The sequence below is a fragment of the Rhinatrema bivittatum genome, chromosome 8, assembly GCF_901001135.1.
Source record: "Rhinatrema bivittatum chromosome 8, aRhiBiv1.1, whole genome shotgun sequence".
Classification (NCBI taxonomy): Eukaryota; Metazoa; Chordata; class Amphibia; order Gymnophiona; family Rhinatrematidae; genus Rhinatrema; species Rhinatrema bivittatum.
Window position 1 is genome coordinate 137,226,776 of NC_042622.1, and position 18,686 is coordinate 137,245,461.

The window sequence follows — 18,686 nt, forward strand, 5'->3', positions numbered from 1 at the left end:
AACGGGGGTACTATAATCCCTATGTCAAGCAGGGTTGACCACAAACCCAAGGAAGTGCACATTAGCACAGATGGAGATACAATATTTAGTGCACATTATAGGGAATGGGACCATAAGACCCTTGGTTAAGAAAATAGAGGTGGAAAAAACTCCTAGACTTAGAACAAAAAAGCAGGTATGGGCATTTTTAGTACTAGCCGGGTACTATAGAAGATTCATTCCAAATTATGTGGATCTTACAGCATCCTTGACCAACTTGCTGAAAATGGACCAACCTAATCAAGTCCGGTGGGATTCAGCCACAGAAAAGGCTTTTGAGGAATTAAAGAAGAAGCTTTGGGGCGGATTTTAAATGCCCTGCGCGTGTAAATCCGGCCGGATTTACACGCGCAGGGCACCGGCGCGCCTATTTTGCATAGGCTGCTGGCGCGCGCAGAGCCCCGGACGTGCGTAAGTCCCGGGCTTTGTAAAAGGGGCGTGTCGGGGGCATGTCCTAAAATGACACGGCGTTTCGGGGGCGTGACGTGGCGTTGCGGGGGCGGGTCCGGGGGCGTGGTGCCGGCCCGGGGGCGTGGTCGAGGCCTCCGGACCAGCCCCTGGGTCGGGTGATAGTGCGCCAGCACCCCGCTGGCGCGCGCAGATTTACATCTGCTTTTAGCAGGCGTAAATCGTGCAACAAAGGTAAGGGGGGGGGGGTTTAGATAGGGCCGGGGGGGTGGGTTAGGTAGGGGAAGGGAGGGCGAAGGAAAGTTCCCTCCGAGGCCGCTCCGGAGGGAACAGGCAGCGCGCGCTGGGCTCGGCGCGAGCAGGTTGCACAAATGTGCACCCCCTTGCGCGCGCCGACCCCGGATTTTATAAGATACGCGCGGCTACGCACGTATCTTATAAAATCCAGCGTACTTTTGTTTGTGCCTGGTGCGCGAACAAAATTACGTGCTCGCGCAAAATTATAAAATCTACCCCTTTGTGAACATCCCATTTTACATAGCATGGACTTTAAGCTCCTGTTCATTTTAAGCTCTGATGCCTTGGACTTAGGGTTGGGGCAGTTCTATCCCAGAGCATGGGAGAAGAGGTGCACCCTGTACTATATCTTAGTCATAAGTTACAAGATAATGAAAAACACTGACTATAGAAAAATAATGCCTAGCAGTTAAATGGGCCATGGAGAACCTACACTATTACCTGTTGGGATGGATGTGTAATGTTTTACTGTGTACACAGACCACAGTAGTAGGTAGTATAGCGCTGGTTACGTTCATGGAACCTTGTCTTACAGAACTCAGTCGAAGAGACTTAACAAAGAATTAATTTTAACATATTCATTGTTTATTCACAGTTGCTTGAAGAGAACAGATTTTTGGTCCTTCGACACGGACCGTGTTTCGCCACATGGGCTGCGTTGGGAGAGACAGGAGCCCAAAAGATGAGCGATAAGGCCAGTTGTGTAGGAGCCATCATGAATTTGCCTTTGTTTGGAACCACTCGTTAGTGTCCCCAGTGCTTTGCATTTAATCCGGAAAACAATTATCTTCAGGAGACGCTGCTGTACTCCCTATTAACTGTTATAGACAGAACTAGGCATTACAAGTTGAACACTTTTGTTTGCCTTATATGTAATCATTGATCTGTGTCCATCAACCATTTTTTATATGTTTGTAAGCAAATTTTCATTGAATTTAAAATTAGAAACATCTCATTCTTGACAATGGAATTTTAAGTCCTGCGCAGCATTCTGTTCATATGCCTCTGCAGAACTTAAAATTCCACCATCAAGATTGAGATACATTTCTGATTTTAAATGGAATATTTAACCTTTATTTCATCTTTTGAAGACAGGGCTACTTTTGGGCTTGGGACCTCCTTTTCCACAGATTACTTGGGCTTGTTTTGTGCTACAAAGTGTCTTACTTTGGCTATAAACCACATTTAAAATCTGGCAACACTATCAATACTGATCACCAAGCAGAACACTGGACCTCATGCCACAATCTAAGCTATGTTTAGGAAGAACAGAACATAATAAAATTCATGATGAGAAGAGGAAACCTTAATAACTCCAGCCTCTTAATTTTCAGCTCTTCTTAAAGTTTTCTAATCAATCACTATCTAAGTCTACTCCAAATAACTTTCAGGCCAATACAGTACAGTGCGCTCCATCGGAGTGCACTGTTAGCCTGCTCTTGGACGCACATTTTCCCTTACCCCTTATTCAGTAAGGGGAGGAAAATGCACGTCCAACCTGCGGCTCCTAATAGCGCCTTCAACATGCAAATGCTCAGGTATTAACGCCTGCTCCAGGCAGGCGTTAATACCTGAGCAATAAATGTGTGTCTGAGACGCACATGTATCTTTTTGCATGCGGAGTGAATGAGTAATAGGCTCATTCACATGCATTTGTATTGATGAGCGCTATCTCATTCACTCCGCATTGGATGCACGTTAAATAGGCACTAATCCCCCTATTGCATTAGGGGGTGGATTAGCGCCTATTTATCCCGCGTCCGACTGCGGGTTATACAGTGTGCTTGGGTGAGCGTACTTAATTGCATCGGCCCCAGAGTGCTGGAGCTGCTTACCCTGAGACAAAAACAGCCACATGGGTTTGATTTTTGGGCAATTTCCCATCACAACTTAGGAGGCTGTCAGGGACAGCATCAAGGTAAAAACAGGATATGGGGTGAATGCCTGTCAGCCCCAATGCTTCTGGAAGTCTGGGATGTATTGGCTTCACACTTAATGTGCCATCATCCCAGGCCCTGCTGCCTCTGCTGCTGATGAAAGGAGATGTTGGGTGAGTGAACAGATCAGAGAAAGGGGAAGGAAATTGTGTTATGGGATGTGGGAGGACAAAAGTACGAGTGAAAGAATCAGGGCTTTGGGCTATGTGGGGCAAAGAGGGAAAGAGTGAGTGAGGGGATCAAAGATGCTGCAGGGTGTGAGAGGATAGGAGGAACAATGAGATTTGAGTTTGATGATCAGAGGGAGGGCACAGTCCGAGTAATCAGAGGGGATGGAGGAAGGAGTGGGTGTGTTGGGAAAAGGGAGAGAGTAGGGAGCACATGTGACGTTGCTCCTGTCCACCCATGAGGCGTCAAAGAGCAGGCCATGATTTTGAATTTCAGGCTCTATACCTCTGTCCAAGGATAACACCAACTTGCTCCTGCCACCCCCCTTCACCAAAGCAGAGGGCAGCCAGCAGATTCTGGCTTGAAGAGGAGGCCTGTTCTTTACTGGCTGAAGAGAAGAGTTGCTGGAGAGGGTGATTTTCCAGGGAGAGGATCACTAGGAATATGGGGTTAGACTTGGGGGCTTTTCGATAAGTGGAGGGAGGGGGGACAAGGTTGACTAGGAAATTTATTGTAAGGGGGGCTGGGGTTGAAGGAGCAAGCTCACCAGGGCCGAGAGGAGGCGGTTTGAAAGAGAGAGAGAGATCCCTATTATCCCAGGACAAGCAGGATGCTAGTCCTCACATATGGGTGATGTCACTGATGGAGCCCTATCACAGAAAACTTTCTGTCAAAGTTTCTAGAAACTTCTGACTGGCATCCTGAGCCCACTGAGCATGCCCAGCATGCCATGATCTCTCGAGCCACAGGGGTCTCCCTTCAGTCTTCTTTTTTCCATGCTGTTGTTAACCTCACAGATAAGGAGCCCTGTGTGGTGAATATTCACTACAAAAATAGTTTCAGAAATTTCAGAAAAAATTATCCCACCATAGGGGTCTCCCTCTTTCCACCGTCGGTGAGTGATTTATTTTTTTCTGGTCGGTTCCGTTATCATTAAACCTAGTCAGAAGGTCATCGACGGCTGTCTCGCCTTCGTTATGGCTACCGGTTTTAAAAAGTACTCGAATTGCTCCCGCACTATGTCTATAACGGACCCACACATCGAGTGTGTACTCTGTCTCGGCGAGAGACATGATGTGTCGATGTGCCCGAGATGCACCGAGATGACGCCGAAAGGCAGACGAGCGCACATGGAAAAGATGGAACATCTTTTTCATCTTCAACTGATGCCGTCAACTTCAACTTCGACATAATCGTCTCTGGCTGGAGCGATTAGAAAAGTCGTCCTGAAAACTAGACGTCGCCCGGATGAAGCAGATGATTGGCCTTCACCGACCCCTTCACGGTCATCGATAAAGTCTACATCTACAATGGAAAAAGGCATCGAACATCGACAGAAGAACCGACTGACATCGGAGGCCTCAGAATCCGGAATTGGACCCGATAACCGGAGTTCCCTTGATAATTATCGAACCAACTCCAAAGAAACCTCGGAGAGAGGAGTCTCTACGGCCTTCGAGGCCTTCAACTCCTAGGCAATCCCCACCGATACCGGTGCCGGGAACCGTACCTCCACAGGGACCTGTGGAGATACCGGTATCGCCTTCACTGCCTCCCCCCGTAGCTGCTCTGACTTCACCAGCTATGAGGGCAGAACTGGATGGTTATATCCGCCAGGCAGTTCGAGATGCACTCCGAGACATGCCTTCGATGCCAGCACCGATGACGGTTCCACCTTCGATGCCAGTTCCATCGCCGACATCGGTTCCACCCCCGTCACCGGTGTCGATTCCGATACCGTCACCGAGTCCATCGCCGGTTCCGGTTCAACCACTGAGACCATTACCCTCACCAGCACCAATGCCTATACCAACACCGGTGCCAGATATGTCCTTCTTAACATCAATACTAGCAAAGTTGGACACTCATCGATGTCATTCCGGTGCAACCACCCGATGCTCCGATGCCAAGACCGATGGAAGAAGAGATAACAAAGGATGTACCGATGCCTGAGCCTATACCAGGTTCATCGGGAATCTCTCGTTCAAGACCATTGTTTTCTCCACTGTTTCCATCGAGACCACCGGTGAAACCCTCAATGCCGTCGATGCCATCTTTTCCTCTTCCATCGACTCCTCTTCGTCCACATTCATCGGACACTTGGGATAATCCAGATACCGACTTTTCCTCGGAGGAAGTCCTCTCAGATCCTTCTCCTCCGGAAGAAAGAAGGAAATCCCCTCCAGAGGACCTCTCTTTCTCTACTTTCATTAAAGAGATGGCTGACACTATCACTTTTCAGCTAGTATCCAAAGAAGATACTAGACATAAAACACTGGAAGTATTGCAGTTTGTGGATCCACCTAAAGAAGTCCTGGCAATACCAGTTCACGAAGTTCTTGTGGACTTGCAACACAGGCTATGGGAACATCCCTGCACCATACCACCTGTAAATAAACAGACTGATGCTATCTTTTTTTGCAAAATCATTTTTATTGTAGAGACAAGCATTTCCACTAGCACTGCAACATATTAAAAAACAATAGCAACAAGAGAACAAACAGTACAGTAGTGATGCTGGCCTCCTGTTTAGTAACAATACCCACCCCAATAAGCAACCAGAACCTCCACCACTCCCAACACATTCAAACTGCACAAACCAAACACACCACATACACCCCATTCAGACAACCACCTCACCTTCCAACCACATTCGCGGCCCCCCCCCCCCCCCAACCCCTGCCCAAGAGCCCTAAAAACATTTAGGGAAAGAGAAACCCTGATCAAGAGAATTTAGTACCAAGGCTACTCAGGAGTTACTCGCCCCGGGAGAGTTGGTGTACCAAGTTTCAATATATCCTGCTGTAAGCAATTGAGTCTGGAAATCCAAGGTGAGAGAAGAGTAATAGCAAGCCCAGTAATCTGCATATTGCTTATCCCTAGGCTGAGGAGACTTGGGAAAATCCATGCGTTCCAGCAAAATCATGTCCATCATGCGATGGTGCCAGGCCACAAGTGAGGGTGTACTCACAGATTCAATCCACTCAGCAAGTATTGTTCGGCAAGCTAGTAGAAAAGCAGTCCTGCCAAAGCGATCCTGTGCCCCCGTACATTTCACAAGGAGCGCCTGCGGTCTTGCCAATAGGAGCACAGCAGACAATCGTAAAGGTATCTGAATACATTTATTGACACAGGCCAGTAAATTTTCCAGAAAGTCTCCAGGGAAGAGCAGAGAATCAGCCGATGCAACATGGTACCCTCTGTTGTGGAACATTTAATACAGAGTGGAGAGGAGAGATGACCCATTCGAAAACGGCGCACATCACAAATAGTATGATGGATAATCCGAAATTGCAGGTCGCGCAACCCGCAGTCCTTCAGTCGTTTATGTAGAGAAGTGAAGCATGAAGTAAGGAAGGAAACTGTAACATCTTTTGCACAAAACGGCGTCCAGTAGCGGGCCACAAGATCAATATGAGAAGTCAATCGCGTATTTGAAATCAGTCTACTCCAGCCCTGTATAGAATTATGTAAGTACGCACACTCAACCAGTGTTTTAGCAAAAGCAGTTTCGCGTGCATACTCCTCTGATTGCCAGCGAAAAGCCTGCAAGTAGTGGCGAGCTTGTAGGTAGGCAAAGAAAAACTTACGGGGTAACTTGTAATTCTCAACCATAGTTGTATATTGTAACACTTGAGGGACGTCTTCTTCAAAGTAATGAAAGGCATACCTAAGTCCACAGCGAGCCCAAGTCTTGAAGATGCCACTGGTGGTAATACCAGGCTGAAAATCACAGTTACCCACCAACGGGGTAAACAATAAGAACAAGCCCGGCAATCTATACAGCCAACGGAGCCACCGTCAGGCCCTGCGGCATGGATAAAAAAAACATTTGGGAATATTGAGAGATTGTACCCTGGCCGCAGGAGCTTGGACCACATAGAGAGGAGACCAGGGCCAAGTCATATGATTTAACATCCCTTCTTCACAGTAAGTATATTCATCAAGAATCCATTCCCCAATAAAACGCATCTGACAAGCAACATTGTAAGCACGGAAATCAGGCAGGCCCAACCCACCCAGAGCCTTTGGGTGCACTAGTGTTTGATAGGCAATCCGTGCATGCTTACCCGCCCATATAAATTGGATCAACCCCCTCTGCGATTTATTAAGATCATAAACCTTAAGCCAAAGGGGAAGCATGTGTAACTTGTATAGCAATTTAGGAACAACCATCATTTTAACTAGAGCACAACGCCCTGCAAAATTGAGGGGAAGAGACTGCCAGGCCTGCAACTGCCGCCCCAAGGATGCCAAGGTTTCACATATGTTACACTCATAGAGCTTATCCAATTCTCTGGGGATCCATACTCCTAAATATTTTAGTTTCCCAGGTGCCCATTTGAAGGGGAAGGAGCCAGGCCACGTCTGTGGAAGCCGTGAATGCTTCTGACTTTGAAAAATTAATGTGAAGGCCCGCTATATCCCGAAACTGTGTAAAAATAGAGAGTATTACAGGCACACTCTGCCGGGGTCGTCCGACAAAGAGCAGAATGTCATCTGCAAACAAAGCAAGTTTAACGGGATGTCCACTCAAACTGATTCCCCAAAATCCTTTGTCCCATCGTAACTTCTCAGCTAGTGGCTCTATTGCCAGTACAAATAGTAGAGGGGAAAGTGGGCACCCTTGCCAAACCCCACATTGCAGAGGGAAGGAGACCGATAAACCTCCGTTAATAAGAATTTTGGCACTAGGATTATTGTACAGAACTTGTAGCCACGTAACAAAGTCCCCAGTTATCCCATATTGCTGAAGCACCCAAAACATATAGTCCCAGGATAAGGAGTCAAAAGCCTTTTCGGCATCCAAACTTAGAATAAGAGCTTCCTCCTGGGGATAGTAATTTAGGGCAAGAATGAGCCGTCTCACATTTTGCACCCCTTGGCGATGAGAAACAAAGCCAGTCTGATCTGAGTGCACCAAGGTGGGCAAGATAATGCTGAGCCGAGCTGCCAAAACTGCTGCAAGAATTTTGATGTCCACATTTATTAGAGAAATGGGCCGGTAAGATCCCACCTCTTGTAAATCCCTTCCTTGTTTTGGCAATAAAATGATAGTGGAACAATTTTCATCCGGTGGGAGGTTCTTACTCTGAATGAGAGAGTTATAATATGAGGTTAAACTATTCAATAATGGGAACTTTAGGATTGTGTAAAACTCATTACTTAGCCCATCAGGCCCAGTTGCCTTGCCCTTTTTCAGTTTCTGTATGAAAGCAAAAATTTCAGAGTCCACAATGGGGGCATTTAATGTATGGAGGGTGTCTCCAGGCAGGTTTGGCCAATTTAGATGTTGAAAAAAAGCTTCCCACTACAATCGAGGGAAAGGTTTAGATGCTTATAGCGACTTGTAATACTTTACAAAACTCGCTTCAATATTATGTGGATCAGTATGATAGGTACCATCACTACCCTTAATCCCTGCAATAAAAGACTTGGTTTTGCGAGGTCTGGTTAAGTTCGCGAGAAGCCTACCCAGAACATTCCCATGTTTAAATAATTGATATTTAAAATATCTTAAGGATTTCGACGCTCTCTGGTGCAGAGCATTGTTTAAGGCATTCCGTATCCGGTCAGCCTCTTGCTTGTTGGCTGAAGTTGAGTCGCAAGCAGATTTAACCTGCGCTCGCTTTAACTCAGAATTTCTGCATTTCTCTGCTTGTTACACGTGGCTCCTGACCCCCCCAAGGCTTGCCAATAATCCCTGGGGGTCCAGCAAGGGTCCGAAAGCGATTTCGTTTTCGGCTGCCAGTAACCAAAATGGCGCCAATAGCCTTTGCCCATACTATGTCACAGAGGCTTTCGGCGCCATTGGTCAGCTCCTGTCACATGATAGGAGCACAAGATGGCGCCGATGGCCATGTGACAGGGGCTGACCAATAGCGCCGAAAGCCCCTGTGACATGGTAGTTCGGGCTATTCGGCACCATTTTGAGGCGCACGGCTTGCAGCACAGCACACCGGGCACGGAGGGAAAATGGACCCCGGGACCCCGCTGGACCACCAGGGATCTTCGTAAGTCTTGGGGAGGGATCGGGATGGGGGGGGTTGTTATATATGTACGAAAATGCTTAAAAATGTTTTTAAATGCTTGGGGTGGTTTTTTTTTCGCTTCGTTACCGATTCGTTTTTCGGTCCGGTTTCGGGTTTCTCGTTTCGTTTTCGGGCAAACGAACCGAAAACGAAACGAGAAGACCCGAATTATACCACGAAGTATTCGAACCGAAAAACGACCCGGTAGAAAAAAACGAAGCACATCTCTAGTGAGGAGACGAGAATTGTACCCTTAATTAGGGGCCCAAAGTCAGGCATGGGGTAACTACAGTAAATTGAAAAACAAAGTCTTTTGCAAATGCAGAGCCAGCAGGCTCACACCGCTAGGAATTTGAAGACCTGACTTGCTGGTGAATTTCAGTCCAGCAGAGCTGCATCATTCAAGTAGCATTGACTTGTTCCAGCGAGGATATAAAAGAATTGGCTTCCTCCTTTTTAGAGAAAAACAGGGTAGTACCATTGTGCTGCACTCGGAGTTTGGCAGGAAAAAGTAGTGCAAACTGGATCCCCCTTTTGTCTAACTCTGTGCATGCAGGAGACATAGCTTTACGCTGTGCTGAGACTGCTGCGGAGAAATCATGAAACAGCATGATCCAGTGGCCCTGATATTCCACACCCCTGTGCTGCCGAAAGGCTCTCATAAGTTGAATTTTGTGGGACCAGTTTAAAATTCTGGCCATCACAGGCCGAGGCTTGTAAGTCGCTTCCCTGGTCAGCCCCATTCTGTGTACCCTTTCGCAGCGCAAGCAACCAGAAATCAAAGTCAGACCCACCTGAGCTGGCAGCCAGACTTCAATAAGATCATACAATTCTTGGTCTGACACGGATTCTGGAAGGCCAATTATTTTGATATTGTTACGCCGGTTCCTATTATCTTGATCCTGTAAACGGTACAGCAGTGAGGAATTTTGCGTGGTTAGGTCTTGTACTTGCCTTTCCACAATATGCAGCCGGTCTTCCTGATCAGATACTCTATGCTCCGCCTCGTCTAGCCTTTTAGCCTGCCACTCTACTGCATTCTTTATTTCCTCCATGGAGGATTGAATTTTTAACAGCCTGGCATCCAGCAGTTCAGCAACCCTAGCAGATATTTTTAGGAGGGCCTCTGCCACCGGAGCTGTGCTGTCTCCTGCGATGGCAGCAGCCATCTTGGCCACACTATGCCTTTTCTTCTGGGGAGTCCGCGCCGATCTTTGGCGCATATCAGGTCGCAGAGCGCTCATTTTGGTCCCCAGCCGCAGCGAATCGACAGCCCCACACGTCCTCTATCACCACCAAGCGCCAGACAGGCAAAAGAAAAACAGACTGAGGGAGGATGGCGGCCGATTTGAACAGAGGTGCTCCGGAGCAAACTCACCAGGGGAGCCAGGTAGGCCGCACCAATCTTGGGCTCACTGCGGGTCTCTGGATGCTCGTTTTTTCGCCAAACTGCGGCGAAATAGCAGCCCTTTCGTCCTGCACTACATCCAGCCGAGAAAAAAATGTTTTTTATAATTTTAAGGGAGGGATGGCGGGCGAATCGGGGGGGGGGGGGGGGGGCCCGGAGCTAGCTCACAGTGCTGTCGACCAGAGTGACATCATACTGATGCTACCTATCTAGTCCAGCATATTCCTGGCTTTCAGAAAACACAACTACCTCACCAATCGGTAGTAGTAGAGTCAGCTCAAAAGAGGTCTAAAAGGATTAAACCTCATTCATCAAATCCTCCTGGAAAAGATCACAGGTTTTTGGACACCATCGGCAGGAAAATGTTCCAGGATTCCATGTTAGTGTCCAGAATTGCGTCCTACCAACTCTATATGACGCAATATCAGCGTAATCTGTGGAAACAACTTCAGAAGTTATCAGAATCTCTTCCCCAACAATTTCAAGATTCCTTTAACAACATCATTCATAAGGGCCTGGAAGCTGGGAAACATGAAGTTAGAGCAGCTTATGACAGCTTTGAAACTTCATCTAGGATGTCTGCCACAGGCATTAGTGCTCGCAGATGGGCCTGGCTCAAGGCCTCCGACCTGAGACCAGCGGTGCAAGAGAAGCTTGCTGATCTACCTTGTGCAGGAGATAATCTTTTTGGAGATAAGGTACGTGAAGCAGTCTCTCAACTGAAGGAACATTCGGAAACATTAAGTCAACTTTCCTCTGTTCCACCAGAATCCCAACCATCCACACGTAGACTTCCAAGGAAGGATTCAAAAAGGCCATATTATAGACCACAGAGATACTATCCTACTGCTGCCCGTGGAAGGTCATCAAGGCCAGCACAAAGATCACAGACCCGACAACCAAGAGCACCTAGAGCTCAACCCCCACCGCAAACAGGCCCGGCTTCGGGATTTTGAAAACTCACCAGAGAACACTTTACTTGTATTTATATGTTTCTATATATGTTTTATTTGTTAGCCCCTGAAGCAGCTCATAGAGCGAAACTCGGCCTGAGTCGAGCTTTTATCACTTTCAGTGCTCAATAAAGAAATCCTGGTGTTTATTGATCCTCTTTTCTTTTGGTCGCTACTGCAGTATTGGATCAACTTGCAGTTTGTTTTCTTGGACCTTCAACATTTGCTCCCTGCACAAGCAGAGAAGCCAATTACCCAGGGATGCCTTTGCTTGCCATTGGAATTCAGGCCTTCTATACGCGTATCCCCCGATACCGCTAATAACCAAGACTTTAGTGAAGCTGCAACAGGACGAAGGGTCCATGATACTCATAGCCCCGAATTGGCCTCTACATAGGAAATCCACCCAGCTCTTTGTTTCTTTTGATAAAAACAAACCAGGAAAAGCAGTGGGCAAACAAACTCTTTCTAATTGGCTTGCAGATTGTATAGCGTTATGCTATGAAAAAGCAGGCCTCCCTCTCCAAGGGCGAGTAAAGGTGCACTCAGTAAGAGCAATGTCAACCTCAGTAGCACACTATCGTTCAGTGCCAATAGCTGAACGGATTAAAAATCTGGACTTGAAAGCCCCTGTGGTGCAGCACTGTGCCACATATCAACATACTTTCGAGCAATTTCAGTGCTCATTATAGATCAGGTCACTCAATCATGGCGGGGTGGTGACAGACTATCGGCTTTAAACTTGAAGGAAAATCAGTGGATTCACCATCTACAATCCGTGGAACCCCAAGGTCTCAATGAAAAAATTGAGTGGTATACCCTTATTTGATTCCCTCACGATTTGCCTTTTTCTTATACATTAGCAACACCCACGGCAATTTCTTTCTTTCCACTTTACCATTTTACCAACAGCGATATTTAAATTTTAAATTTTAAATTTTTTATTGCGATATACTTTCCACAGCATGAGAATTTTCCTCCGTCCAGGCCAATATATCCAAGATGGCGTCTGATGACGTAGATATCCCTATTTGGATCAACTTTGAGTCGTTTCCCGAATCAGAAATATTCAAGATGACGATTGATAATGCTCATATACTTTTTTGGATAGTTTGCAATCCAAGATGGCGTCATTGATGATGTAGATGTAGTCCAATTAAGGACACATCCACTATTTTGGCGGGCCTGTGTAACCTTTAAATTTCAGAGTCTTCATTCAAACTCCGCTGCTGACAGACAACTCATGGCAAGGCAACAGACTGCTTACCAGCATCGCGGAAGTCAGTTGTTTATGCGGGCCAGGTAGAGTTTGGTATGAGTTTCTCAATATTGGGTTCCCTTTTTTCATCCTTCGTTTAACATTGTTTCTTTGTAGAGCCATGCTGAGACGCTAAACGCGCAGCCAGATAAGAGTGTTTCTCTTGCATGTAAGTGTTTCTTCATTGAATCGCCATGTTTTAGATAACATCAGTGGGACTTTTCATGCACTTTTCATTTTACTGTACTTATACTACCTACAGCTATTGGGCCGGCAGGATTCGCATCCGACCCCCTGAAGAAGGAGGCTCTCTCCGAAACACTGAGTGTCGGTACAACGTCGGATTTACCCACCCAGCCGCACCATACTTTAGCTCTCTAACGTGAAAATTGGACTGGAGAGCACTGCAGATAAGTACACTTAGACGGTACAGCTTCAGGCACGGAAGCGGTCTCAAGAATAAGTGCATACAGATGGTACAGCTTCAGATACGGAAGCATTCCCAAAAAATAGCTCACAGTGACCAATGATTAAAAAAGGCCCTTGCCACTGAAAGCTTGTATAAGCTTGTAGCCTTCGGGCACAATATATGAGGTCACTTTGGGCTTCCCCACTCATACATTTCACAGGATTTATATTATTATATGTAAAGCCGCAACATGTAGTTCTCTTCATACCTTTGCAGCTCACTACTGCCTGGACAAGGAAGGAAGACAGGAATCAGCCTATGGACAGTCTGTCTTAAAGAACTTGTTTCCAGTATAGTGCCAACTCCTTCCACATCCAACCTGCTGTGATTTCAGGCTGCCTCATCTTTTCCAACAGTGCACCAGTTGTTGTGCCCGTTGCACAAATTGTACGCTGTTGGTCCAACGCATGGATGACTCAGCCTGTAGCTTGCTAATCACCCATATGTGAGGACTAGCATCCTGCTTGTCTTGGGATAAAGCAAAATTGCTTACCTTGTAATAGGTGTTATTCCAGGATAGCAGGATGTAGTCCTCACGAAACCCACCCGCCACCCTGCAGAGTTGGGTCCGGTATGTTTTATTATTTTATTTTTGGCTAAAGCTTATTGCTACAAACGAGACTGAAGGGAAACCCCTGTGGCTCGAGGGATCATGGCATGCTGGGCATGCTCAGTGGGCTCAGGATGCCAGTCAAATGTTTCTAGAAACTTTGACAGAAAGTTTTCCGTGATAGGGCTCCGTCAGTGACATCACCCATATGTGAGGACTACATCCTGCTGTCCTGGGATAACACCTATTACAAGTTAAGCAATTTTGCTTTCTCTCTATCTGCCTTCTCCCAACTCCCAGCCATCTTCCTACCAGTGTTCATCGAGCATGTTAAGAGTGTGAAGAACGTGTTCAGGTTTGTTATGTATATATGTATGAGAGAGAGTTCACACCTGGCCCTGGTCTCGCCCCTTTGCATAGGTTATACTTAACCCTGGCCATGCTCATGCCCCTTTACAAAGTCTTAAAATTCCACTCTTTACCAAACCATTGTTAAGAGGAGATTACAATAGCATAAAAAAATACAGTGTTATTGACCTCCCTTGGTATACCGAGACATATAGAACTCGAGCAGAGACAGCATAGTTTCAATTTTCTAATCATCTGGTTCCTTATTCTAACCATTAACCTAGGAATTTCAGAATCTATGGGCTGGACTTGCTCCTGGGTACAGCAGAAAAGAAATCACCACCTGTGCCAGGGTGAACTAACTGCCAATCACAAGTAGGTGACTTATTGGAGACACATGGCAGCATCTCATTTCTGGTATTAAAAATTATGGAAAAAATACTTATTGAGCTGGAACTTGAAGTTATTTTACTTCCATTGCCTCAAGTATAAACTGAATAATCTGCATTAAAACCGTACACTGAAATCCATCGCACAGTTTCTTAACGCACAGATTTAAAAGGTTTTTAACTCCCGATGTAGCAAGCCAATGATATGCTAATGCATCAGGAGTTAAAATGTGCATTTGATGAGTTAAGTGTGTGCTCAGCACAAGTTGAACTCGCATTTTAACTCGGGAGGGGAGGAGGTGAGGGGAGTTGCTATTGAAATTGGTGGTTTTCTCTCAGGCCAGCCAGATTAGCAGGGCCCGCTGCAAGGGGAGTAGGTGCCCTAGGCACCTTCTGCCTTGCACCCTCCCCTCTTGCCGCCACCACCCCCATTAAGGAGCATAAGCTATGTGGGGCCATGAGTGGCAGCAAAGTGGAGTGCCCCCCCCCCCCCGCCCCCCCGGGTTGTGCCGCCACCCCCATTAGGGGGCGCGAGCCATGTGGGGCCGCGAGCGGTGGCACTACGGCGGCAAAGAGGAGTGGAAATTGCTGATTCTCCACTCCTCTTTGGCGCTGCCGCTCGCAGCCCCACATGGCTCACGGCCCCCAATGGTTGGTGCCCTAGGCCCAGGCCTAGCTCGCCTAGTGCTTCCGCCGGCCCTGCAGATATGTCCGGGTTTATCTGGCGATCTGGCTGTGGTAAGCCACTGCCATTTATCCAACTATCTGTCCATTGTCAGCAACACTGGAAACATTACTCCACCAGATGTAAAGTTTCCCGCGTTAAAAAAATATGTGTTCAGCCAGTGCATCTCTGCATTGGGAGGACATACTTAATGTCCTCATTAGCATGGAATTTCCATACAAGGGCGCTGAGCTGACTGCACATTTTGAACGCTCATTTTGTGAGCGTGAAACTCCTTGCTGCATACCTAGATTATCTGAATGTAATCTGTTTTGAAGTGCCAGAAAAGCAGAATATAAATAAATTATGATAGTGCTAAGTATTACAGCTCAAAACGAGTCTCAGGTGGAAAAGGCTAAAAACCACTATATTAAATCACACATCCAAATAGATCATTTTACAAGCTATTACTATATACAGTACCTATAGTGTGTGTGTATACTACAGTAAGTACTGAAGTATTTATGAGCTTTTTATAAGTAGCATCTACAGTATATAGTGTAGTGTTTGCATCTATACATATATAATACATTTAACAGATAGTAACTCCAGTATAGTTATGACTACTTACCAATTCAAACAAAAGAGATCATATCTCCCCTATACTGCAGGTTACCTATCAAAGCTAGGATTTCATTCAAAGTACTAATGATGATACATAAACACATTCATAACACTGCCCCTCTAAATCTGTGCCATCAACTCCGTGCTCAATCCTCTGAAAGACCTATTAGAAGAGCTTACAAAGGCTCTCTGCAAGTTCCCCCTTCTAAATCTTCTCTAAGCAAAAGAGCATTATCTACATCTGGGCCAACACTTTGGAACACTCTTCCTCCTGACCTTCGTCAAGAACAGTGTCTCCTCACCTTCAAGAAGGACTTAAAAACTTGGCTGTTTAATCAATCTTTCCCTGAAAACCCTGGTTCTCCTTGATGCAGATCTAAAAACATGAACGCTAGTCCTATGACCTACGTCTAGTGGACTTATTGATCTTTTTCCTCACAGCCCTTTAAGAACACTTTCCAATCTTAAACAATGTTCGATTTGTGAATCACATTTTATTTATTTTTGTTCTCGGTTTGCTGCTGTGCCTTGATTCCATTTGTTTCAAATGTTCAATGGCTATTTTCATTGTTTAATGTATCGCCTCATAGCGAAAGTTCAGTTCTTTTGTAAACCGGTGTGATCTATATTCTTTATAGGAATATCGGTATATAAAAAAATTCAAATAATAAATAAATATATATATTGCATACTAAGTAGTTACTGTATATGTAAATTATTTCCAAATAACCTGTATGTATAAAAGAATATATTATATACTATACACACAGTAAATACAGTAGCTTAACAGTACTATAACTTTCAAGCCACTGCGAAAAATGTGAAACGAAGCATTTCATAACACAGCCTCTCATTTGTGTAGTTTTCTAAGGTTGTGTAGGTGAAAGAAACCGGACACCAACACTTAAGATTGTTTTTTTATTGCATCTTGGAAAATCATTCTGTAAGTATTTGAAGTATCATTTCTGGACCCCCCTCCCCCCCCCCTTTATCTATGTCTGCAGGAGCATTGGCTACTTCTGGCCCTTCTCTTTAGTGCTGCTTTCAACAATCATTTGGCTTTGTCTTTTAATGTCATCCCTGGTGGTGATGCTTTCTGTGTCTTGGGTTTCATATTCAAATAGGTCTGGCACAGAGAAAGCAAAAGAGTGAGCAAAGTGTTTTTGGTAAGGCAACGCAGAGAAGGGAGGGAGGATCCATACCTGTCCTAGCCATAGGAGGGTGAGGACCACACCTAATATAAGAAATGCCACACTGTCTCTGACCATGGCCAATCTGGGCCGCTTGGAATTACCCAGCAGATCCTAATGGAGGGGATCCATTGCCTATTTGCTCAAAGCTACTGGCAGTAAAACGTTGTATACCCCAAGCTTGCCTGGTTAACAGTTGTCCTCCAGAACTTGTCCAAACCTTTTTTTAAATCCAGCTATACTACTGGCCTTAACCATATTTTCCAACAACAAATTCCATTGCTTAATTGTGAATTGACTGAAAAAAATATAATAAAATATGTTTTAAATCTGCTATCACTTATTTTTTTGATTATTTAGAAGGATGCATAAATATACAAAAACTAGTAAAGGACCAAATGATATAGTCAAGTCAAATCATAGTATCCATCTTTTTAACACAGAAGGTAGACCCATGCCGAAGCATTAACACAGATACAATACATCCATTCAATCACACAAAACACTTATGGCTTCCAAGGACTGAAACCCATTGAGTAGAATACCATACAACAGAGGTTCCCAAACTTTTCCTGGGGAACCCCCAACCAATCAGGTTTTCAGGATATCCACAATGAATATGCAGAGGATAAAGTTTGCTTGCTATGGCAGCAGTGCATGCAAATTCATTTCATGCATATTCACTGTGGATATTCTGAAAACCTAACTGTCTGGGTGGCCTCCAGAACAGGTTTGGAAACCAGTGCCCTAAAATCTTTAATGGTCTTTAATTGATAATGACAGGAGGTTTTATAAATTCTGCCATGCTTGAAGATAGTCCTTGGCTATGACAAGATGGCAATAGAAAATATTTAAACACTCCAATTGATCCGTTCTGACAATGATTGATACATAACAAAATGGGAGATAATTCTGCTTGAAGCCAAAGCTTCAAAATGCTAGTAAAATAGCTGTATATACAAATGTCATAAATTCCTTAAACTGCAGAAACTTAAATTTAGAGGAACCCATCAATAATAGCCCACTATCAAATATAGCAACTCTGGATTACAGATAACATTTCTTTCTAAAAGGGATACAGTTTAATACCTAATAAAGATATATATACTACTATGCCTCTATTCACTTGACATCTAATGCATTTCTCTTTTGAAGTGAGACCCATTTAAGCTACTACTTATTTTAATTGGAGTATCTTCTCATTCTAGAACTGTTTGAAAGAGTAAATAAACATTCCCTACATAGTTGTTCTACCATGTTCTGAGCTGTACTAGAAGATATTATATATGAGCTGGCTCACAGTGTATGGGTTGTAAAACTCTGAGGCAGCTGAGAAAAAGAACCCCTGGCAGATGCTTCTGGGATTATAGGGCTCCTCCCAGGCATACCACCACAGGGACACACTATTACATCTCATGCTATACCATCCTTCACTTTCTTCCCTAGCTCATTCTATTTTTTACCAAACTCAGTTTGACTACTATTGGAAGTGTTTTTTTTCTTAGTGGTAATTACTTATATAGTATACTGTTTGGTTTTCTTACTACATATGTTTAAGTTTTATTCCACAGACTTGCCAGCGATATTCCCTCTAATTTTTTCCAGGCTGTGTGCAGATGTACCTTATCATTGAGCACATAACTTTTGCATGAGTGGTAGGAGGGGTGACAAGTGATTCTATGTTGTGCCACTACTACTTGCTGCTGCCTCTGGCCCACCACCAAGGGCCCAAGTTCTGCCTTTTGCCTTCATTCTATCCATCTCTGTCTTCTCAGCTTCCATCTCTTATCTCTTCATTAGCATTTCTTTTCACTGTTCTTAAGCTTTTCTCACATCTTTTAGTCTCACACACTTTTCCATGACCCCCTCCTTACCTAAAAAAAAAAAGTCCTGTTCCCTGCAGCAATCCAAACTTTCAAAATTGACACACCCCCTAAACCTATCTTACCCCA

At 45.1% G+C, this 18,686-nt stretch overlaps 1 protein-coding gene across 2 annotated transcripts in view; it reads right to left on the reverse strand.

Annotated features, from left to right (window-relative positions):
* Window positions 1–1,450: 1,450 nt before the first annotated feature.
* The window catches only part of CCDC183 (coiled-coil domain containing 183), a 211,951-nt gene continuing 194,715 nt past the window's right edge, over window positions 1,451–18,686 (reverse strand). Inside the window, exon 15 of one of the 2 annotated variants that reach the window (XM_029614015.1) lies at window positions 1,451–1,562. In XM_029614015.1, coding sequence (XP_029469875.1) covers window positions 1,534–1,562 — 29 coding nt within the window. In that variant the 3' untranslated portion in view covers window positions 1,451–1,533. Of the gene's footprint in view, window positions 1,563–16,548; window positions 16,671–18,686 lie in introns of those variants that run through there. The other variant, XM_029614014.1, reaches the window with a different exon arrangement.